Source organism: Glossina fuscipes, unplaced genomic scaffold (assembly GCF_014805625.2).
Source record: "Glossina fuscipes isolate IAEA_lab_2018 unplaced genomic scaffold, Yale_Gfus_2 114, whole genome shotgun sequence".
Lineage (NCBI taxonomy): Eukaryota > Metazoa > Arthropoda > Insecta > Diptera > Glossinidae > Glossina > Glossina fuscipes.
The window spans coordinates 832,417-856,903 of record NW_023998457.1 but is presented as its reverse complement, the minus strand read 5'-3'; the positions used below and the strand labels follow the sequence as shown (position 1 = coordinate 856,903).

Sequence of the window (24,487 nt, the reverse complement as noted above, 5' to 3'; positions counted from 1 at the left end):
GTAATGTGGTAAAAGGATGTTAATTACGTGCAACTAAAAGGCACTTAAGTTTATTGAAAAAAAAAAAGAAAAAGAACGAGTTACGAAACAAGAAATTTACATAAAACATCTTTTTCCCATTTGTGTACTTAGAAAAATGAGTAAATTTTCTTAAGAAATCCTCTGACAACACGAGCGAGAGAACTGACTGCTGCTGGTATATGATTATGAAAAGGATAAAATTGCTGAACAACCCGCATGCGAGCGATACAGATTCGCAAATGATTGCTTAACCAATCTTCAATTGGTAGAGCTGGGCACGTTTAAAATTACCATAGCAGCTTAGCATTTTAAGTGAACATTAATTTAAAAGCGCTGCGTGTCAATTGGGGGGTAGTTGCGAAATTTCTTATTTACCAAAGTAACGAACGCAAAACAACTCGTAACTTCGTCGTAATAATGCACGTTTTTTCTTCTTTTTTTTTTTACCCCACGTTCACGTTTTATAAACTTAATTGAAGAAATTCTTATAAATAATAATGCTCTTGAATAAAATGCACATGAATTGTGTTATTAAAGCTATAACATAAAATTATTTGTTCCATAAAGTTTTTCAAATCCGACAATTGAATTTGAAAATTGAATTGCAAGGTAACTAAGCAAAAATCTTATATATACAGAAGCGGAGAGTAGTGAGTGGGATTATGAAATGAATAGGAAAAATGAGTTTTTTAGGTTATGGAAAATAAAAAATATCCTCTTATTATTGCAAACTGTATCGCGATCTAAGAGATCTATTGCATTCGCTCGTGCCCTTAACAGTCCAGTTTTGGGAATGTTATGAAACCCGCCGTAATTTACTTCGGAGCACCATACCGTGTCCAGCGTTATAAAATGCTCGGCAAACAGTGTCTGATTCTGCAGATGGCGTCTCAGTCATCCCTTGGCATAATTTGCCTGGATCAGTATTGAAGATACTGATATCTGATTGAATTGTGATCCGTGTAGAAGCTTGTGAATAAGCGCACGTAGCTCCTTCTTAGTTCCAGTAGTTGTACGCTATAACGAAACATTTACGGATATTTTTGCTTGCCGTTACCCTGCACATTGCTTCCAACGGCAATCTGATGTTCTCCCTGTCCATTGTGCTGCCAGTCTGTTAGTCTGATTTCTTGGTACGCCACAGAAAGGTTCCGCACCAAATATTGTCCCCCGGGGCCGTCTGTGTGCTAGACAGTGAGCCCTTTCGTTGCTCTCAACCTCCGTATTTTCAGGCACTCATAATAGGTGCACTTGCCTAGCGTACGCGTGCTTGGCTAGCTCATTTAATGTTCGAAGGCACTCTCAGACGACCTGGATGTTGATTGTCGGAGTAAATGCAAATTTGCTGTCTCCCGCATTGCCTTCTCAGGTATTCGCGGGCAGGTGCGGTGATTGCATAAGGATCTGCTTGGAATATGGAGGGATAATATCCCATTGGTGGGGCTTTTGAGAACTCGGACCGCATACCGCAGCCCCAGTTTTGTACCGTCGGTTTACCATTTCCTTGCTTCCATTCAAAAGCTGACCTATCCCAACGCGATCTCGCCGGTACAGGACCAGCTTTGCAACGCATTCTTCCGGTATCTTGACAAAAGGTTCGTCCATGAAGTTTTTCAATATCTATAAGCGGCCCCTAAAATTTCCCGGTTTTGGCTTGTTGATGTTTGACAATGAAAGTGCGTCCAGGCAACAAGCCTCTTTTTTCTAAAGAGGCTAAATGGCCAGCAAGGCATTCAAAGCAACGAGGACGGTGACATCCCCTATTAGGATGTGCTCAAAATTCCTTTCCAAGCTGCATAAAGCATGTGGTCCCTGCCTGGGCTTAATTCGACCAAGGAAAGGCTTCTTAGGTCATTATTGAAATAGATGAATAAATTGCGGCAACCATCTCCATCTAAACGGTTAATCCAAAAAACTTCCTCTGTCAGTTCCCTTAAATATTTTTGTTGACTTATTGGTCTTGAAGCGATGAAATTTGTGCGAACACAGGCAAATATAATTTTCTTACTCAAGTTTTAAATTAATTCTCTTTTGTATTCCTTCTTCTTACCTATTAACAAGAAGTAATAAAGAAACGGTGTGTATGTGATTTGAAAAAAAAAATAAAAGCGTCAACCACAATTCCTTTTTACTGAAAAATTCTCTTCACCTTATTTGTAACGCATTACGTCATAAAAATTATGATCTATATAGCGCAATGATGTGTATGCGAATATATGCATTCATTGCTGTTTTTGTATTTCAATGATTTTTTAAACTCCACCACCAAAGAGAATTTCATCAGACTCTAATGAAATCATGATTGACGATTGCTTCAACGCTTGGTTTTAAACATTTTTACTTTTTTCTTTTTTTTTTTTTGTATGCAATATAATGAAAATGAAATTTAATTATGACTAAATGGATGCATGTTGCACTTTTGAGTTCGTTGTTTATTCCTTTTGCTTAGTAAGCAAAATACATTATATGCGAATCTTGAATATTCCGTTTTACGGACGTTTATAATAATATTTTAGTTAACAAAGTCATTAATATACACATTAGGTCTACTGGAAAGTCCCGTGTGCTTCGGAATACGATCCGCTAAAAAACGTCTGTATTTAAGATGCTAGTATGTGAATGCAGTCCGAAAAAAGGTAATTGATATACATATGTTAGGTATATCGGGAAGTCCCCTCTGTTTTTAAATCCTATGGTGCGAAATGGAGCCATAAATATATATGTGTTAGGTCTACTTGAAAGCTCGGCCGGTTTTTAAAAACTTAGTTTCCGAAAACGGTCCGAAAAAAGTCATTATATACATAACAGGTCTACTCGAAAGTTCTACACATTTTCAAAATCTTTGTTTCCAAAAATAGTCCAAAAAGTTGAGCTGCGCCAAGCCTTTACTCAATTTCTAATATTGTCAAAAAATTCTTCGGCACTAGTATGATTTTGACAGTATCTACTGTCGTCGATCAAAAATGATCGCCAAAGGGGACTGGCTTATCAGAAAATTTTTCGAACCATCTTCGGTTCCATGTTCTATGAGAGACCCTATCTTCACCAAAGGTTCTCAAAAATTTTCTACAGGCTTCTGTAACATTTTCTTCCTTCTTGGAATATGTACAAAATTCAACAGCTTAAATGAACGGCCATGAGTTACACGATAGTGCGCCTCGCTTAATACCAATGCAAGTCATCTTCTTCGTTTTAGTTCATTTAGTGGGTCGATTCAGTGATAAAAGGAGGAGAGGGTCATGTACGCGTGAAATGAACACGCGCATACCTGTTTAAACTTGACAGAGAGACAACTCTCTGGTAGATCTATTATATAATATATAAATTATATATTGAAGTTTACGCTATTATTCCGAAAATTATTTCAATTATTCAAAAAGCTATAACAGTGAGACGGCTGCTGCGTATTGTGCTTCAATAACCTTTTTTTTTTGTTTCATTCATTCGAGCTCTCTGTTAGGTTACGAAGATCATAACGCAAGTGAAATTAACAGCTTAAGAAAGGCAAAAGCATTTAAATGATACTGGACGTGACTATGAAATAATAAAATTTAACACGTTTGCTTTTTATGGGGTATGAAAAGAAACATTAGAAAAGTAGTAAAGAAAAGTGGTGTATAAAAAAAAAAACAAAAAAAAAAAAATCGGAAATTGACGGCAACAAAAGAATTCTACATAAAAGCATGAATTTGCTTGAAATCACTCAAATTGTTTGTGTTTGCTTTTTGTTTCTTTTTAACCACCACTAAACGATGCGGATTATATTCATTTCATTAAAACGTTTGGAACAAGCAAAAGGAAACTTTACAGATTCCATCACATGTGCCTGTGCATGTTCTTTGTCAGCATCGAATTCAGAAACCAGTTGTTTGCATATGTTGTTTGTCAGCATCGAATTCAGAAAACAGTTTACCGTGTCTGTCTATGGCAAACATTTTCCTGACCGCAAAACTGAAGATATTAGGTGTTCACAAAAATTTTAATCACTTTTTTATTTGAAAAAGTCATTTATTATGAAAAATTTGGACAACATAGATTAATCAAAATAGTTTCCATTATTTTCTACAATATTCTACAATAATTTTGGCAACATGGCGATGTCATGTCAAAACAACTTGGTAGCAATCCACCTATCGACGCATTTTGCCACTTCTTCAAATTTGCTGAACAAGTGGTAATCAAAAGAAGCCATGTCTGATGAATATGTTGGGTGCAGCAGAACTTCCCAGCACTTTGCAACAGTGCATCCTGGACAACTCTTGCTGCAAGTGGCCAAAAAATAGTATTTTCAGTCGAAAAATTTCGAAAAATTGAAACCAAGACCGATAATTGGAATATCGTGGAACAGCATCATCATAAGTCTCTGGACGTGTTTGGTGGACTTCGGCAGAAGATTTCTTGAAATAAACAACAAAAGTAATAAATTTCGAAAGATGATTAACGTCGGCTTTTAAATGGAAAACTGTTATTTTATGTAGAGGAAGACCATCGAATTCAACTGTTAAGTAGACTGGTATTTCCCATTATCTGACCATATGTACTTGTAGAAGTCGCTGATCAAAATTTTTGCAAACACCTAATGTTTGCTTTAAATTTGGCGGAAACGCGGGAGGCCGACCCGATTAAAGAACATGCTTTACAGCATAAAAAAAAATGACAAAGACCACAATTCTCTGGGCTTCTTTTTTACTCATCATTCGATAAGCTTTAGTAGACACCCGATTAAAATTCCCAAAAATGTTAACAATCAGCCCATACCTTATTATTATTATTATTTTTTTTTAGTTTTCTTTAAGGTCAAGGTGTTGGCTATAAAAAATTCGAACACAGACGAATACATTATGTTCCTAATCGTTTTTTGCCTCGCATAATCGCCTTAAAACGCGTTAACATTTCATATGAAAGCAGTCAATACATCTCTAAAGTCGTTTGATTTTGTATGAGTGGGTATAAACTTGGCAAAAAGTCGCACAAGTTTCTTTTCTCTCTTAACAACGGAAACGACTGAAACCCATTTCATGAGAAACACAAATTGTCCTCGAAAAAAATGAAAAAATGGCGAAAACGAATTTTTATTTTTGCCCTAAATTTTTATACACCGTCACAATAATAGTAGTAATATTCAAAGCAATATTGCGTTCCACTTGCGTTAAACGACCTTGAACTCGTTCCATCGTTGAGGGAAATAAGTAATTAGTGTTATTATTATTATTGTATGTACCTAAGACTCTATTTTTCTTTTCTTTTTTTTTTTTGCTGCGATGTGAGGAAAGGTTATTAGTAAATGTTGGAAATTTTCCTTAAAATAATTCATGGCAATAACAACAATAAAAAGAAAAGAAGCAGTTTTAATTTACTTTGCTCACTTAAGCATATCCATCTATTGTATTGAAAGATTTGCTTTACGTTTCAAAAGTTAATGTCAATCATTTTATTACTGTTGTTTTGTTGTTGTTTTTCCCCCCCTCTGTGGTAACACCATGACAGATTTATATGCACACACATTGATGCATAATTACAGATGACGAAGTAAACAGATGTTTCATTTTTTTTATTGATTTGCATGGAAAACGTCGTGGTTTTTCTTACAAAAACCGCTTCGGTCACGTTTTGTTTCCATTTATTTTTTATATGCAATTTCAATATTTGCAAAAGTAAAGGTTGATAGCTCGCTCAGCTTAGCTCAGTTGCAAAAATTTTGCATCAATAAATTTTTGTTTATTTAAAAATTATTTATGTGTTTATATTTGCTTGCTTTAAATAAAGCGTAATATTTTCTCAATTTCTAGGTAGATTTTCTCTTTTTCTTTGCTTGCGCTGTTATTTTTTTTTTTTTTATTTGCGTAGGTAGGTATAAAATATAAATTTTTATATCTTTTCTGGCTTAGTGTTCTCGTCAATCAGTGCCTTTATATGAAATTAATTTATATGAACGTGAATAGGCAATGCAGTGAGGTTAACTCTCCTTCCCTATGTGGCTTACTTGGCATTGTGATGGCCATATGATCTGATGATGATGATGAGTATGATGATGGCTCTGACGAATACGAAAATCAAAGAAAAAATCTTAAAATAAACAAGAAAATATAAACAAACTATTAAAAGCTACTAACAGCTGATTTCAACATGTTCTTCACTCTCTTTGCGTCTCTCTCTCTCTCTCTCTCTCTCACCCAATTTTGTCTTTTTTCTTTATTGTTGCTTGTCTGCGCTCCTTTTTGTTTTTTTTTGTTTTGTCAGTCTCACTTGTGCTGCTCTCTCTTTGTCGATTTTTAATGCTTTTTAGTGTTTTGCGAATTATTTTCTCAATAAGTTCTCTTTCCCTCTTCTGACTTTTTGTTTCTTACTCAGAAGCGACTGACTAGGAATTTCGATTATGTATTCTACACATATGATGAGTTCACTGGGTGTTCTGAGTGTTGTTTAGTGAGTTAAAGGAAAAAATGGTTTCTGCTGTGATCGCAATCATTGGTTTTTTTAATTTTTTAAAAACAAAAAAGCGATAAACATTTAAAAAGAAAAACCCTTATAAAAACAGATAATACTTGTTCGAACAATTATTGCAATGCATATATAAAAACAAAAATTATTAAAAGTTAGCCTTTAAGTGTGATACCCATATATCAAAGAAATCTTCTATAATCGGCTTGGTTCGAATGCTTTTTGACACTTACGATAGAAGAAAACTCTTTAAAATGATATATAGACTAAACCATTACAGAAATGTGTAAATGTTTAAATGTTAACGGGAGAGTATATTTTAGATTGTGCGCTGTTGAAGAAGAACAAAACTAACAGAAAAAACCTTTGGTCTATTGTGTAGGTATTTCTACTTAGTTAAGACTTGCTGGGAATATTACATGCGACGATTAGAGAGAAACAGAACGGCCAGCTTGATTTGTGTTTAGGAAAGTGCTAATGTATGGAATTGTGCAAGAGGAGAAGAGGCACACTTCTGTCCTGGTGATTTCTTTTCACTGCAAGATAAGGACTTGGATGTATCCAGCAATTGATTAAAAGAATTAAATGAATGGTTGGGGAATATTATACGTTGGCGCTAGATAAAAATCGGCAAGGCGCTTGGTTGATTCCAGGATTGAAATTGTATTTTAAAACATAACTAACTAACACCACGGAAATGATGATTGACAACGAGCGCTTAAGCAGGGTGGTGTAACAGTAGGATAAGAAAATATTTGATTTGATTTTTTTTTGAAGATCACTTTGGCAGGAAATATTGTGGCCACAATCTAACAATGAGTAAAGAAAAGTTATGGCTAGTTCTCTGATAACTGTTACGAACCTTCCTAACACTACCTGAGGAAGGAAATAAGTTTTTATTTAATAAGCCACATTCATGGCCAGAAAAGGAAAACAAAACGGGAGGAAAACGAGTGGAAAAATGGAGACGAAAGCCATTCTGTTTGAGTGACAATTCCACGACAACAGAATAATCCTATTAAAGAACTTGGCAGATAAATAAATCCCTTGCTTTGCTGGAATACTTGCCTTTGTGATACGTGGTCATAAGCAGAGCAGCAGCGCTTGCCGACTTGCTTTTAAGGGAAAAAATGAAAAAAGTCTACCCATTGGCAACAATGGAAAAGAAGCATAAAATTTGAACGCAAAAAAAAAAAAAAACTGCACGTAAAACGTATATTACTAACGTGAAATTGAAGACGTTGCAGACAAAAACATAAATTTCTTGTGCCTTATACGGTCATTGATATTTTTTTCATTTTTCAATTTTTCTTTTATTTTTCATTCGCCATGTAAACAAAGTCATATATTTACTGGTCGAATTTAATCACTTAATAATATGAGTGCAACGTAAACGTCTGTGATTTCAAGCGAAATGGTTTGACGAATTCGTTCTTAACATAAATAAAATATGTTTTTCCTACTTGCCCTAATAAATGTGCGTAGGGACACTGCAAGGCGTAACTCCATTTGTCCAAAGCAAATACTATGACGGCATATAAGAACATACAAATCCCTTTCATAAAATGTTCGTTGGCTTTAAACAGCATATACGCGGTGTCTCTGTATAATCCGTATTTTAATTTACTGGAAATTACCGTAGGCGAAAGCAAATTCAACGCTGTAAAATTGTAAACAAGTCGAAGACTTGAAAATAACAAACTCGATAGTTTTCATGTAACAAACGGATTAACGAATTAGTTTATCTACATCCTGCGATGGGGTAGTACAATCCCCAATACATTTGACTTTGACGATATGAGGGGTTACGAGATGCCTGCAACGAAGAAATTATTATTAAATGCACATATGCACATATTTGATGATTTGGCAGGCAGTTATGGGTATGCGTGTTAGGGTAAGCAAGTGTTAGGCGAAGGCAGAAGATATGGCACCTTTTGAAACATTTTTAATAATATTTGCTTCGCTGTGTATTTTCCACTATAAGTTTGTTATCGTTCTCTTGATTTCATGGGCAATTTTTTGTTTCTTTTTTCTTTGGCTTGAGGTTAAAAAAGTATTAAATACACAAAGAGAATAAAATGAGTGAAAAAATGAGAGCACATTCGTATTTTGATATACAAACACCAATACACGTGCGCAAATTCCGTCCAATTGAGTTTTTAATTATAAATCTTGGACGATTGTTTGGCTGGCGGGTCGCTTGCTTGGTTCGTTCGTTAGTTTAGTCGCCTCTTCATATTCGCTCGGTATGTATCTAATCAGGATAGACTAGTTTTAGTTTCCTTCGTTTCGCTGTTTTTTTTTTTTCTTATGAAACATCATTATTGTCGTCATCATCGTCATATATTGAAAAATGTTAAACTAACAAAAGGAAATGAAAGAAAAATGAATTGAAATTAAAAAGAGAAAAACTTCCAATTTTTTTAATTTCTTCTTGCGATCTAGAGTTTTCATAAATTTGTTGCCTTTGTTTTTACAATCAAATCTGTCGTTTAATTCCCACGCAGTTTTTCGACATGACATTGTTTTTTTGACAAAAATAATTTTTGTGTTTATTTTACCTTTTTTCGAATAAATCTTTCTTTTGGTTTTTTTTTTGTTGTTTTTCTTTATTATAAAAAAATATTAAAAATTTCGTGTTAAAGAAGAAAAAGAATTCGCTACGAAATTGTCGACAATTTTATTTAACAATACTTTTTTTTTTTACTTGGCAATTTTCAGATATAAACAATTAGCTCCTTTGCGGGCTAAAGAAAGAACAAAAAGAGAAAAGCGAAAAATCAAAGCAGAGTAAACTTTGTTGCTGAAAATTTAAAAAAAAAAGAAAAAAAAAACAAACTAAAAATATTGTGTGTGAGTGAAGCATAAGAATAAAAAAAAAAAAAAATTCAAATATTCACGTTATTCTCACAATCGCCACCGCTACCACCACAACTACACATCCCCACCACTAAATACCATCACTAGTACGTCGTATGGTTGCACTTATATGCAAAAAAGTGAGTAAAAAGAAAAGAAAAAATCTTTGTGAAAAGAAAATAAAGTATTGAAAGAAAAAAAAAAAGTGACGACATAAATAAAAAAGAAATAAATTAAAATAAAATAGAATAAATAAACATAAATATAATAGAAAATTGTTCAATCCTTCCTGCGTTTATATATATTTATAATTTTGTGTATGCATGTGTACTCGCATTTTGAAACTAAAATTTGAGAAAAAAAAAATACATATATATTTATCAGAAGAAGATTAATTTATTATAATATATATATATATATGTATGTATATGTATATATATATATAAAAATATAAAATTCTTTTTCAACTCATTTAACGGTTTTAATAAAGTGTTGCGAGGGCATGTTTAGTGGGGTTGAATGTGCGGTTAAGTGTCGTCTATGGCCGAATCCGTTCGTAGTAAATTGCTCTCTGCAGTGACGGAGGGGCAGCACGACGGAAGCACAAAACCAACAACAACAACGCCACCTATACCAACATCTAATCGTAATCGTAATCGGCAGCAGAAGATAAATAACTATAATAATACTAACGTTTCTTCAAGTAATAAAAACGCACCGGTCCGCAACAAAACACCCACTAAACGTAACAGCAAATCGCAACTACAACAACAACAACAATTAAATCAAGAACAATCGAAGTCGATCAATTCGCGTCAACGAAAACGTGGCTACAATCAGGTACAGCAAGGATCACAGCAATCCCAAAAGACTGTAAGAGAAACCCGTAAGTACAGCTTTCTTGTTTAAAAATAAACTTTGTGGTGGTCACCACTCCACCACATACGTATAATGTAACTTTAAAATTTCTATATATGTATCTTTGAAGTGTAAAAATGCATGATATGTCCCAGTTAGGAAATGAATCGTTCACGACGATAAAAACTTTCGTTAAGGAATTTTACGAAACATTTCCCGGACAGCACACCCTTCACTTATAGCCGCTTGCAACTTTTTTTTTTTTGTGTTTTCTTTTCTCCTACCATTGGCTGAAATTATAATTCATTCTCGTTACAAGGCTCGAAAGTATGCATATGCTTAACATAATGTGCCCGCTCGAAAGATTTTTTTTGCAATTTTCGAAAAATCTTGTGCAATATGTTTATATGGTTGTGATTAAGATTGAGACTTAGTTTGATTCTATATGTCAATACAAAAGCTTGTTGGTGGTTTCCCGAAGAAAGATACAATCGCGACAACGCTAGATTGTCGAGAAGATATCGAGAGATGCCGAGAGATTTTGATTTTGAAGATAAAAGGATAGATCAAGTTTATTTCATTTAACTAATATGGTTCTGATTGGGTTTAGAATGTTTTACTGTACCAAATGCCCTCCTATCTCTCATTGGATTACAAAGCGTAGCTCTCACAAAGCGTATTTCTCAATTTTTGCTAACTCCTAACGTACATGGTACGGAGCTAGGGACACATAGGGGATAACATATCGGCCAAATAGCTTTCAAAGCTTTGGTAGAACATATGTAAAGTGATTTTGTTCGTAAAATCGATGACCACTTGTTGTGTTACACTATGTAAACCAAATGTAGGTACTGGGTGCTGGTAATAAACGTGGGCGTATAAAGGATGGGCATATTCTGATTTTGTTCTTAAAATCGTTTATCACTTGTTTTGTGTAGGGTACTAATAATCCTTGAAATCTTGGTTTTGTTAATTAAAAATCTTTGAATGGTTGTTTTTTATAGTTTTGTGGCTTTCTACACTTTTCACAAGCTGATCTGAGGCATACCCCTCCACTGTAACACGCAAATTTTTTGATGCTCCTCTAACAATTACCACCGATCAGGGTAAGCAATTGACATCAGAATTATTTGATGAACTTGCAAAATTTGCAAGCAGCCACAAAATTACGAAAACACTATACACAAATTTTATGATTGAAAAAATCGAGGTTCCCAAAGTTTATTAGTACCCTACGCTTATTCGCCCTCCGTAAGAGTTCAATGTTAAGAGTTTGAAGGGTGATTTGCTTGTATCGTTTATTAGTGTAGGATGAAGTAACGTTTTCTGTTGCGGCTGGTTTATCTCATAAGATCCCTTCATGTCAGTGGCATTATAGTTTTTATAACCATCACTGAAAGATCAGGGGTACATTCATTCTCTTAAAACGTTTGGAACGTCTAGAAGGATGCATCAGAGATCCCGCAAAATATATTCTTGATCAGCATTAAATTCCAAATCGATTTATCAAGCATGTCCGTCTGTCCGTCTACGTAATGTTTGCTGAAAACATTCTTCTGACCACAAAAATTAAACCTTCAAATTTGGCAGAAACATTGGAAGTTTTTGCACGCAGTTTGGCATTGAGAATGGGCCAAATCGGTCGGAGGTCTTTGACACAGTAGTGCGTAAACTGAAAACAAGTCTGTTTTTCAAACTATAGCAGGTAAAGAAAAATTTGAACGAATACTCTATGCTACTACATGCTGTTGTACATATACAAAAAGGAGGGAAAATATAGTCGGCCTACCCAATGTTATAGTGCATTGAAGCTTGAATTTTTTTTCAGTATCTTTATAAAGCACAGAAATAAGCTTCAAAACCTCCATAAAGTTAATAAATTCTTCGCAAGTTTCAAATTTGGGCGGCACTTGTATGTCTGTCTGTCTGCGTAATTGTCTAGTGTTTTAAGCAAATATTCTGCCGTTAGGGAAATCGGGCTTATCGCCTGCAGAAGAATTTGGGAGGGACCTAAACCTACTTTAAAAAGCTTAAAAAAAGACGTTTTATTTTTCCCTATTTGTACAGAAACCGACCAAGGGAATAATTCAGAAGTGGTTGTTTGTTTTTTTTTTTAATGAATATGTCCAAAATAAATATATATTAGTTTGGGGAAAAATAAATCCATTATTTCTATATAAACTTCAGGACTTTATTTAACATGCTTCGGATTGTCCGATTTGGGTCAAATATGTACCGTTTTGTTGTATGATTTGTTGCCATTTTAAAGGTAACTTCAAAATGCCTCTCTCATAGAAGTCCTGGTCTCTATTTGCAAAAAACTCTAGAAGTCGATTTTCACAGTCCTCCCTAGATTCCAATTTTTTATCATTAAAGAAATTTTGCAATGCAAGAAAAAGATGATAATCGCTTAGTGCCAAGTCCAGACTGTATGACGGATGCATTAAAACTTCCCAACCAAGCTCCCGAAGTTTCTGGCGAGTCACTGTAGATGTGTGTGGCCTAGCATTGTCCTAGTGGAACACGACACCTCTCCTGTTGGCCAATTCTGCCCGTTTCTGGTCAATCGCTATCTTCAAACGGTCCAGTTGTTGACAGTAGAGATCAGAATGTAGCGTTTGGCCATATGGAAGCAACTCATAATAAATAATCATCTCCCAATCCCACCAAATGCATAGCAAAACCTTCCTGGCCGTTTGTGGTGCTTCATCGCTCTTTGACCACGATCGTTTTTTCGTTATCGTATGTGATCCATTTCTCATCTCCAGTCACCATCCGTTTAAGAAATGGGTCTATCTCATTCCGTTTGGCCAAGGCTTCGCAGATGGAAATTCGATCCATCATGTTTTTTTCTGTTAATTGGTGTGGCACCCAAACATCGAGCTTCTTTTTGAATCCAGCTTTGTGTAAATGGTTTAAAACTGTTTTATGGTCGATTTTTAGCTCCTGGGCGATGTTACGTCCGCTAACATGCCGGTCAACTTCGATCATTTCTCCGATTTTATCGACATTTTCGACGACCGGCCTACCTGTGCGAGGTGCATCAAAAATCAAAAATTCCTGAACGGAATCTACGAAACCAAAATTGCACATAATTGGCTGTTACAGTATCGGAATTATAAACACTATTCACAATTTTAGCCGCCTGGCTTGCATTTTCGCCTTTGTCAAAGAAAAACTGTAAAATGTACCGAATTTTCTCTTTGTTCACTTCCATTTTTAACACGCTCTAACTCACAACTGAATGCACCAAACAAAAAACAGCAAAAGAATTTTTTTTACTGCGAAATGTCACCTTTTCAACGGGCATAAATCTGAAATTGTTTGATCGATACTTTACGAGAAATCTATCAGTGCAGCCATCTACCGAAAAAATAATGGATTTCTTTTTCCCCAAACTAATATATATAAATTTGCCAGGTGGGTGAATTATCAGGTTCAAGGGAAAATACTATAATACACTTAATGGATCGTAACTTTTAGTATTACACTGAGCTTGTTAATCAAATTTGAGAAATATGATATTTTGAATATCGTGTTGATCTTACCTTGACATGGGCTATTTTGCACCCGTCACCAAAGGCTGAGAGGTATATTCATTTTGTCAAGACGTTTGCAAAGACCAGAACGAGGCCTTAAATACCCAACAAGGTATACATGTATTGCTCATCAAATCTGTATCTATTTGACATTGAAATTGTCTGTCTGACCGTCTCTATAAAGTCTGTTGTAATCATTACTCTGGCTGCAAAGATTGGTGCTATCGTCTTCGATTTTGGGAAAACTAAAAAATTTTTCCATGCAGTGGGTCATGAAAAAGAGCCAAATCGTTCGAAGGATATGTTAACATAAAAAAATAAAAAATTTGTTTTACAATTTTTTCAGTACCTTTATAATGTGCAGAAGCACTCGTCAAACACCCCATAAAGTATATAAAGTCTTAGCCAATTTCAAATTCGGAAGTCGCCTAAGCACGTCCACCTGTTCGTCTTTCCATTTGTCCGTGTGCCAAACTGTGGTTCGCATCTTCCGTTCGCAAAAGAGCAGACAACGCCTGTAAAGCTGCAAAAAAAAATCTGAATATAACTTGAACAGGTCAAGTTACACCCCTACAGGGACAATACGCCTAAGCAGCAAAAACTGTGCACAACTTTGCTTTCCGTATCATTTGCTCGTTGTTCATAAGCTATAAGAGATAGACGATATAAATTTCCACAAAATTATTTTAGAAAAATAGAAAAAAATTAAGCCCCACGCACCCAAGATTCTATTACATTTTCCTTTTTTTTCAATCTTTTATAGGATAACCGTGATGGGTATAAAGTTTTCGACGCTTTCTTACTTGTGTCTATTTTGAAAGAGTTTGTCCTCTTTGACTCTTCTTTTGATTTTACAAAATGGAATGATAGAGATGAACGTAGGAGTAATATCATAGAATTTAAAGTGATTCATTGAATTCTTGAGTTTCTCAATAAGCATTGATTTCCAATATTGGTTTTTAAAGCAATTTTTCCCTAAATAACAAAACAATTTCCTAACTGAGAAACATTGATGGAAGGCTTTGTTAGGGATGATTTTCAGATTTATGGTTAAAAAGCGTTACCATTTAGAAGATTCTTTTGATGCAGAGAAAGGAATAGGAAAGTCACGGAATGCTTTTTCTGGATGTAATGATATGGCACATCGTCACAAGCATATTGAATTTAGTTTGGGTTTATGACATTCGGGATAACATTTTTCTATTTTTCATGCTTGATTATTCCAAACATAATTTAAACTGTTCTTTTTGTTTGTTTAGAGAGCCGCTAAACGTCGATCACAGCTACATTATTAATGAACACGTTGGAGTGATCGCCGTCCTCTTCGCCGTCGCATCTCGGCGTATGAACTTATTGGGCGGTAACATGATATTGCTTAGATATTAAGCACTTGTTCGCTTTGTTTGAAAAACGCTCGTCAAGTCCTCTTTACATTATTTGTTATGGAAGAAACCTACGCTTTCAAAATTGGCAACCATAGTGACCTAGAGGAAGATCTAGAAAATGATCGAGAGAGATCAACAAAGAGATTTAGAGAGGGATCTAGAGAGAGATCTATAGAGAGATAGAATCTCTCTAATGAATTTTTGTTCCGTAAACAAGAAATATCATCGTGGGAATATCATTGTGTGTCCATATGTCCTTGGTGTCTTTTATGTTCCGTAAGCAGGAAAAACTCGCAAGGCGTTGTATTGTGTTGCCTTTCGCTTCGGACAGATTATGTTAGCACTTATTTTATTAGATTAGAAACACTTGTAAAAGTGCCTTTCCGGGATCCATTGAAGATTTACTTTTATTCGACGATCTTTCAAATAATAATTCTCTTGTTATCAGTCACAACTTAATAGTGACGCTTATACGCAAAGCAATCGGATTCTTATGCCCTACGTCCCCTCGTTTTTTCCGGATCGATAGTAAGTCATTAATGCAAAGACGTGTCAATCCGGAAAGGAGGACAGTTTTTTGAATATGGCGAGGACGGTGGCGGTCCTATCCAATGCAGAAGTGGGCCCTCGCCCCGAATTTTGTCCCCTTCGATTATCATTCGATTAGCATTTTTCTTGAATTGGACAGGGAAAGTGCGGAGTTTTTTTTTTTTTTTTTTTTTGGGTGTTGCTCAAAACTCAATCTATGCCCAGTGTGATGCATATCTCGACCCTGAAGAAATTACTTTAGCGTAGTGCTGCCCAAAGTACGTTATCGCAATTGATACAGTTCTGCTTACGACGAATCCTGTATAGAATTTTTCACTGGACTTATTATATATATATATATATACTTGCATATATATATTCTAATTGTTTAATTGTTAAGTTTTGCCATTTTGAAGACTAGTAAAGTATTGTATTTGCTTTCAGCTGCGGCTTTAGAAGATCGAGGACATTCTGAGGATTACATTGCACCTCCGAAAAAACGCCGTTTTCATCCCAATAAAGCTACGGAAGTGTCGGACGAGTCGTCCCTAAATAAAAGTAATAAACATAAGGCAATAGCAACATTATTTCGAGAACAAGGCGATTGCATAGCGCAGAGAACACGTTCTAAGACCATAGCATTTGAAGAACCCAGCACAAGTAGTGGCAGCAAAAATAAATATAATAATAGTAGCGGTACCAGTAGCGGTAGCGGTGGTAACAGTGGTAGTAGTAGCAGCAGCGCTACCAATAATAAACGGATTTACACGAAAAAGCAAAAGTCTCTCGATCTAAATTTAACACCGCATACTAGTGGACCTGTTGTCGCCGTTACAACTAAATCCAGCAAAGGTAATTTGCTAAATTATTATCGTAAGACACGTAAGCTTAGCTATAGTCGTACATCGTCCCCGTCTATCGCAGCTGCTTCGCCAACGCCAACAGCAACACCAACAGATTTATCAATTCCCGCTATAACATCAAAAGCAAAAAGAGAAATTAATCAATTGAGAAAACCAAAAGCCCTTGTTGACCCGGAAAGTTCGGATAATAGCAGTAGTGAGAATCATCAACCAAGACGAAAGCAAGCGAAAACAACAACATCAACAACAAATAATAATTTACCGTTTGAGGAGAAGAGTAGTTATAAATCAAAAACTTCAATTAACGCGAGCAGACGTCATCGAAATTATCGGAAACACAATAACCGAATAAATCAGAATCAATATCCGAATCAAAATCAAAGTCCATCACAATTGACGACGACTTCAACAACACGTAATAATAGTAGCCACATCATCAATAACAGTTTAACGGAATACACAAGCATTGGTGGTGGTGGTGGTGCTAGCGAAGTCAGCGATAAGAGACAATCACAGTCAACTAAGAATTTCTTATCAATTGTGGGAAATAAAGCTAAGTTGAATTCTAAATTAGCAGCTAGAGACGCAGGAGCAACAACAGCAATAGCCGCGACTACTACATCACAAATACCAGCTTTGCCTTTTGGTGTTGCCGATACTGTTTTAAGTTCATTACCATCTTCGTCGTCGAACGCATTAAAAGCGAACGCATCAATTATCAACGATAATCGTTCCAATAAATATCAACGAAAAAGCGCTTCGGGTAATAAATTCAATAACAATTATAATAGCACCACCAGCACCAGCAATTATAACGCAACTATTAACGAAAGTGTAGGCGATACATATTCGTCAGCAACGACAGCAACAGCAACAGCAGCAGGAGTAGGAGCAGCAGGAGTCGTTAATAGCAGTAACAGTAATAGCAGTAGCAGCTGTGCAATTGGTGGTATTATCTCTCAAGACAATAACAATACGCGTTTAATTGCGGAAGAGGCAAATAACGATATTAGCAGCGGTCGTCGTCACTTTAAACGTAACGACGAGTTGGACGGTGGTAACGACGGAGAGGAGGACGATAGGGTTGAAAATCCTGAAGATAGTGAAGCACTTGAAGAAGAGGAAGACGAGAACGTTATTAACGGTAACGAAGATATCGAATTCTTCGACGGCGACGACGACGAAATTGAGGAAGAGGAAGACGAGATCGACGAAGACGACGACGAAGAAATCGAACAGGAAGCCGACGACGATTCCGACGAAGTACCGGATTCAGTTGTTGCTGCTATCGAAGGTAAGTCACCAAAGTAATTTGTATATATATATAAGTAAAAAAAGAAAAGAAAAAAAAAAGTTAAAAAATTTTATTAAGGGAGGGAGGAAAGGAAAGGAGTTTCTCTTCCATTACTCTTTTGGCCCTATTCTCTGTTTTTAAAACCGTATAAGTATAACTAAGCTGTGTGCGGCACAAAATATCATTTTATTTTTATATTTTCATTATTATTATTATTATTGGTACGGAATGTATAACTAATTGTGTTGCTCTCGTTTTGTGTTTGTTTGTAATATTTATTGCTTATCATTTCTTTGTGTGTGTTTTTTTTCTTTTTTTTTTTTTTCAATAAAGCTTTTATTTTACTATCTTCTTTTTTTCCTTAATGTACGCGTTCCAATTTCACTTCGGTTTTTTATTTTTTTAATATATTTTTTAATTTTGAATTTTCTTTCGTATGGCATTGCTCTTCGGATTTTAATATATTCATTGATTTCCCAAATCGAACTGTATAGTAAAAATTGTCTGATGAACACCTTACCTCAAGACTTTTTTGGAATTGAAACTGACAGGAATAGAACAAACCATGTAAAGTCGGTTCAGGCCTGCTTTTTTTTGTCGGCTTATTATAGTCGGACGATGCTCGTCCGTCGCTAGGTTACCTTACTTCGCAATATGTTCTAAAGTAGGATGCTATGTGTGAGAGATGTACCGAAAAATTCCTTGATCCGAAACGAGTTTCAATAAATTACGCTATAGTTGTTGTGATCCAATTCCTTCGTTATCCTTAATTTGATTGCGGAAACGTTCTTTTGAATTAATTTTGATCGTAAAATATTAAAAATTAAGTCTTTTTCAGAAGGGCCTATTATTCATGAGTTATGGCATAAGAAGTGAGGCCTAGAAATAAACAAACCCATGTAGCTTCATCCCAACAAAATAAAAGGCATTTTTGACATATAAGAGTTTACCTTTCGCGAGGATCTTTGTATGCGGTCTTATCCAAGAAATAGATCTGCCTGATCTAAGTTCGCTAAGGTAGATTTCTTTTCTAATATTCATCATGAAATATTGGAAATAGGATTTTTTACTATATAAATTCAGTGTCCTTTTGGAACGGTTATATGATGAGAGTGGATTCAAAAAATTGCCCCATCCTTGGGATTTTTTTTCATACCAATTTAGAATGTTGAAATACTGCTACTCAGTTACTTAGTTGAGAAATTTTGAAAACTAATGTTTTTCTCCCTATAATGACTTTTTAGAAGGGAGCGATGTATTGGGAGCGGTTGAAAAAGTGAACCGATCCAAATCATTGTTAGCAGCGTTTGTCCTTGGGCCAAAGTATGGCTGTGTACCAAATTTTATCAAAATATCTCAAAAATTGCAACCTGCCTTAAACACCATAATGCGCGGATAGAATTTAGACGCACAGACAAGCTTAGATATGAGATTCAGAATCGTTTTCTGAATTGATTTGTATAAGCAAAAGTGGCTCTATCTAAGGCCGTGCTGTCCGGACAAACTTAATATACCTTGTATCACAAGCAGTGTACAGAACAGAATAACGGAATAACTTAACTTGTGACAGTGTTGAGGTATTATGTCCAACGTCTACAATTATTAGCTGAGGCTATGTTTAATCGTCGTTCTTTGATCGATCAAGGTCGTTTTTCATGTTGCCCTAACTTACAAAACGCTGAAATCTTAGCAGACTACTATATATGGTCATGAACTTTTCTCTAATGTCAGGTAATCTGGTGCACATATCAGGCTAACTAATTAAAATTCAATTTTTTGTTTCGTTTCGAAATCGATGCAATAAAATCTTTTTGTCAATTGTGAAATCCTCTTTCTTCACTAATATGGAGCGATCCTACCTACAAAGGAGTACGGAAGAGAGAATAAAAAACAACATATTGTCATATCATTCGTTTATCTCTCTAAAGACCCCAGGTCCAATGTAATTTTGCACTTATCGTGATAATAAAATAACAAAGATTATACCTTCTATTCTCATGTCGTGAGATTTCTTACACGAATAAGAGGCCCCAACTTGGGTTAGCGTGTCAGCTGATTTTTATGTCGCAATACTTCTCTCGACTAGTTCTCGCTGCAAAATATTTAAAAATTGGACCATTTCCTTAAAAAGCTTATGTATAAAAGGTTTACTTTCCGTAGGAACGTTTATATAGGAGATATGTTTCAAAATTGGGAGTTACATCAATAAAATCATGACAGATTTTTTAAAAAACAGGTGAAAACACTATGGTGTGTGCAACGATTCACCGAAAAATATCCTACACCACCCTACGATTATCCGCTTTTTAAGAATGGCGTTGTATGAGAAGTGGTTAGAGAAGTCATCCTTATGCCAAAACACGTCAGTGTATCACATTTCGTCAAAATATGTTAATAATTGCGGTCTATTGGTCTGTTGGACAGAAAAGCAGAAAATCTTAAATCGATTCTGAACCGGTTGCTTTAATGAAAAGTGGGTCTACCTCAACTCTTGGATGTTGCATGCACTTTCCACATGCTTAGTATACGCATGTGCTATTAGCGGCGAAGCTGGAAAATTGGTTCAATCTGAATCGTTTTCATTTCACGCCAGTCTACCAAATTTCATTGAAGTAACTGAAAAGCTGCAATCTGTAGATTGAATGCAATAAAAAAAAGACGGACGTTATGGAGCGAAGGACCTCTGAAAGTGATTCTGTCGGTCGGTTTAGGAAGAGGTGGATCTAACACAAGTCCATCTTGGTAAAGTTTTTGCGTACCTCCGCACAAAGTTTATGAACCTATGTAACGCAAATGACGTAAGCTGAAAAGTGGACCAATCCGAACCATGTTCAATTCACGTCAATGTACCAATTTTCATCAAAACATCTCAAAAATTGCGATCTTTTGGCAGAACAGGTAACGAACGGACGCAGGGGCATGCTTACGTCGCTCAAACTTAACATCGTCTGGTGTGTTTTCCGCTAATCTTTCTTCGTCGGCTGGCAGCTGCATGCCGCGCCATGAACGTGCACTGAGTTTTTCCATATCTCGTAAATTTATTTTCTGTGTAGAGCAATTAGTTGGCATGAACCTAGTATTGGGATTTCCATAATATTGCCCTGCACTTAATCTTGTTAATCCCGAACAAGGTCGTTTCAATAAGCGGTCATTCCAGGTGTGCTACTTTGAGTCTAGCTCTACTTAGGGATGTTTTTGTATTCGATAGATTGCATCATTTGTCCTTGTGATGACTGTGTATGTCCCTTTCCAGTTACTCCCTTTTCCGTAAGGGATTGTACGATGGCACTAAATCTCCTTTTTTAACCCTCAGATCCTATCTCGCTCTCATCCTGTTACTTACGATTTGCAATCTATTTCGAACATGTTGTTTCATGTTATCCAAATTCATCCTCAATATGGCAACATATTCGGTGTCCGTCCGTTATACAATGAGGGCGTCCCGAATTTCAAGTCTACAAGAAGGCTCAGGCCGTCCGGTTTTTTAAAATTGACTAACCATCGCAGAGCAGCATGATCTGTCCTTAAGCGGAATCGTTGCCCATGTAAATACTTGTGAAATTGGAACTTGACGGATTGGATTATTGCCAATAGTTCTCGTCACGTAACACAATAATTTCTCTCGGATTTGGATAAGCGTTTAGTGTAGTATGCTATTACCTTTTCCTTGCCATCAATTTGCTGCGAGAGCACGCTGCCTAAGCCTAAGCTTAATGGGGGCCGCGCATAACAACTCTTTCAATTGCGTGAACGCGTGCTTCTGAGCCTCCTCGCACACGATCGATCGATTTTTCTTCGTAAGGTCATTTGGCTCACTGGTAACCGTAGCAAACCTGAGGACAAACGTACGGTAGTAGGCGCCAAGTCAGGGGAAACTAGGAGCCTCATGCAAATTGTTTGAACGTGGCCATTCTTTAACGGCTTTTTTTTCATCTCTTTTTGTGTGAGCCCCATTCACTGAAATCTTGTGCCCACGATATTTTACTTCTTTCCTAAAGTACATACATTTTTCGATTTCTAGTTGTTTCTTGTGAAGTCCTTTCAGCACGCAGTCCATTAGGTGCCCTAATGTGGCGCATTGCATAATCCAAATGGTATTACGGTAAACTGAAATAAGCCATCGACAGCGGAAGACGCGGTCTTTTTCTTGTTATGCTTATCGACCTCCATCTCCCAGTACCCGCACTTCAAATTTAAGATTAAAAGTCATTGCGAACCTGACAATGCGTTCAAAGTGCCATCCATCTTAGGCAAAGGGTAGCTATCCTTCTTGGTCACTATTGATTTTCCTACAATCTACAAAAATCTAGCAGTTCCACCTTCTTTTAACAAAAACAACTGACGGACACCAGGGGCTATTTGGAAGTTCATTGACTTTCCGCTCCTGCATATCTTCGGCCAAGTTCGCTACTTTTCCTTTTTTTGCTGGTAGAATTCTTCTAGGTCGTTGTCGAATCGGATCAGCTTCGGCAGTGTCAATTGTATGATTCGCAATATTAGTACGGCCACGCGAATTTGTACCGCCGGCAAAGACGGACCTATTTTCCAGTAAAAACTTTTGCTACTTATCTAGATTACTAGTCCATCTTTTTACGAGATTTTCAGGTTCTTGTGATATCTTTGAGCTTGTTCTTGTAATTTCTTGTAAGGTTGCATAGCCTTGCTGCAACGGCAACGTAAGTACGTGTCTCCCGTCTCTCATCGGTTGTACAGGTATCTTCTTTTTTTACAATACTGCCCGTCGGGGATAGACTTCAAATACGCAAGACTCCGCTCCCTTTTTAGTTGCCTCCAAAGTCAGCGCTGCGGGATTTCCTTTTTGTTATCCTTACCATCAGTTGCTGTTACGTTCCTTTCTCTCAGCTACTGTTTGAGTTGTTCCACTCTTAGATCTTTTAATTTCACCATTTCTGTTGGTTTCCACGATCCCACTTCGGACACCAGTTCGTATCACTGGATCGTCGTTTTATTTACACTCAATTTCTTTAAGTGTGGGAATATATAAATATTGCCACTGCTATTGGGGATGACATTGGCTAAACATTAGTCGATCCAATCGAAATCCTACATAAATTATTCCTGATTGAGTCTCGAAAATGTCTTATGCCCCAAGACAACTCGACCGGCGATGGTCAATGTAAATCTAAAGAAAATCAATGAATATAAAATGAAAAGAATACATGATCCAAGCATCACGTCATTATTGCTTTATTTTTTGTCTTTATATATAATTTAAATTTTAGATAAACATTATATTAACAGAAATAAATAATAAACCAATTTCACGTCTGATTTTTAATAATCAAAAAAAAACTAAAGCAAACACAAAAGTAAACTAGAAAAAAAAAACAGTGCTGTCACCTTAAATTTTCTTGAACAACGGGATTTTTTTTAAAAAACCTATTTTTGTAATTCTGACTGAAGTTCTTGTTGCGCTCTTTAGGGAGATGAGATGATTAATTATGAAAGGATTTTTTTTTTTTTTTATGTATGCTATTAAAGGAAAAAAGAGAAGAATATGCTTTGCATTGTCTAATTACCTACGCGCGCAGTAGGTCTTTCCCATAATATGCATAACTAATTGATTCGAGGAGCTTTGTAATTTTTAAAAACCCACGATACTCTACTACTCCTTCACTTAAAAACACTTTCATTTAATTTTAAGCATTTCTTGGCACTTAACAATTTTATTATTATATTACGTTCTTGTTTTTTTTTTTTATTTGTCTTTATTTTATATATATTAATTTTTTGATTGTTTTTGTTAAATGTGTATATAAAGTGTGCGTATGTATATAGTAATATCATTTCCTTTTTTTTTTTTGTTTTCATTATTCATATATAATTTTTATCCTCACCACATATGTATGATTTATAATTAAAAAAAAAAAAAAAAGGAAAATAAAAATTAATTTTTTTGTTTTTTGTTAACCTCATTGCAAACAAAATTTATAATCAATCACAATACAACAAAAAAAAAAGAAATTTTTTTTTTAACAAAAATTGATCAAACGGAGGTGGCAGCTCTGGCAGCGTTGATGTATCGAAAAACAACGTCTTAAAAATATGCGCAAACAAAAAAAAAAAGAAAAACTTGTGTTTACCAACCACTTATATTATATATGACAACAATTAGTGAAAAGAAAAGGAGGACATTTTCCTAATTTTCGTTTACTCGTTTTTTTTTTTTTTTTGTTCTTGAAGAAGAACGAAAATAGCTAACAACAGTTTATAAGATGGTTTAAAACTGTTGTCAAGTTATTATACATAGAGAAAAGATTTTATTTAGTAAAATAAAAAAAAAAAAAAAAAAAGGAAGAAGATTCGCATGTGCAAGATGATGATATTTATGTAGACATGTTCTCTTGTCCTGAACTTTGGCAACTTTTGGGTTGGGAGTTTAGTTATAATCGCATAATCAGTGGTAGATCGATCCGCTTTGGATTAAAAAAAAAAAACAGATCGCCCGTTGTTGAGCTTGAACGAGCAGTAAGCAGTTTAAAATATATTCCCAATACTCTCTGAAACCGTGAGATATTTTGCATATATCTTTCCTGAAAATTCGCAAAAAACACAAAAAAAAAAAAAAACAAATAATATTCACTCTTTTTGAAACCAATCAATGTTGTGTGGAGTCTCAAATTTGAAAAAGAAAGAAAAAAAAAGAAATTGAAAGCATTTTACCACACCACCTGT

General features: G+C 35.5%; 1 protein-coding gene across 6 annotated transcripts in view; it reads left to right on the top strand.

Annotated features, from left to right (window-relative positions):
• LOC119639887 (E3 ubiquitin-protein ligase TRIP12) overlaps positions 1–24,487 on the top strand; it is a 65,641-nt gene that overhangs the window by 21,908 nt on the left and 19,246 nt on the right. For 3 of the 6 annotated variants that reach the window (XM_038037590.1, XM_038037589.1, XM_038037588.1), the window contains exons 1-2: positions 9,717–10,210; positions 16,079–17,791. In XM_038037590.1, the coding sequence (XP_037893518.1) occupies positions 9,865–10,210; positions 16,079–17,791 (2,059 nt within the window). In that variant the 5' untranslated portion in view covers positions 9,717–9,864. Of the gene's footprint in view, positions 1–6,540; positions 6,841–9,186; positions 9,465–9,716; positions 10,211–16,078; positions 17,792–24,487 lie in introns of those variants that run through there. The other 3 variants (XM_038037586.1, XM_038037585.1, XM_038037587.1) reach the window with 2 other exon arrangements.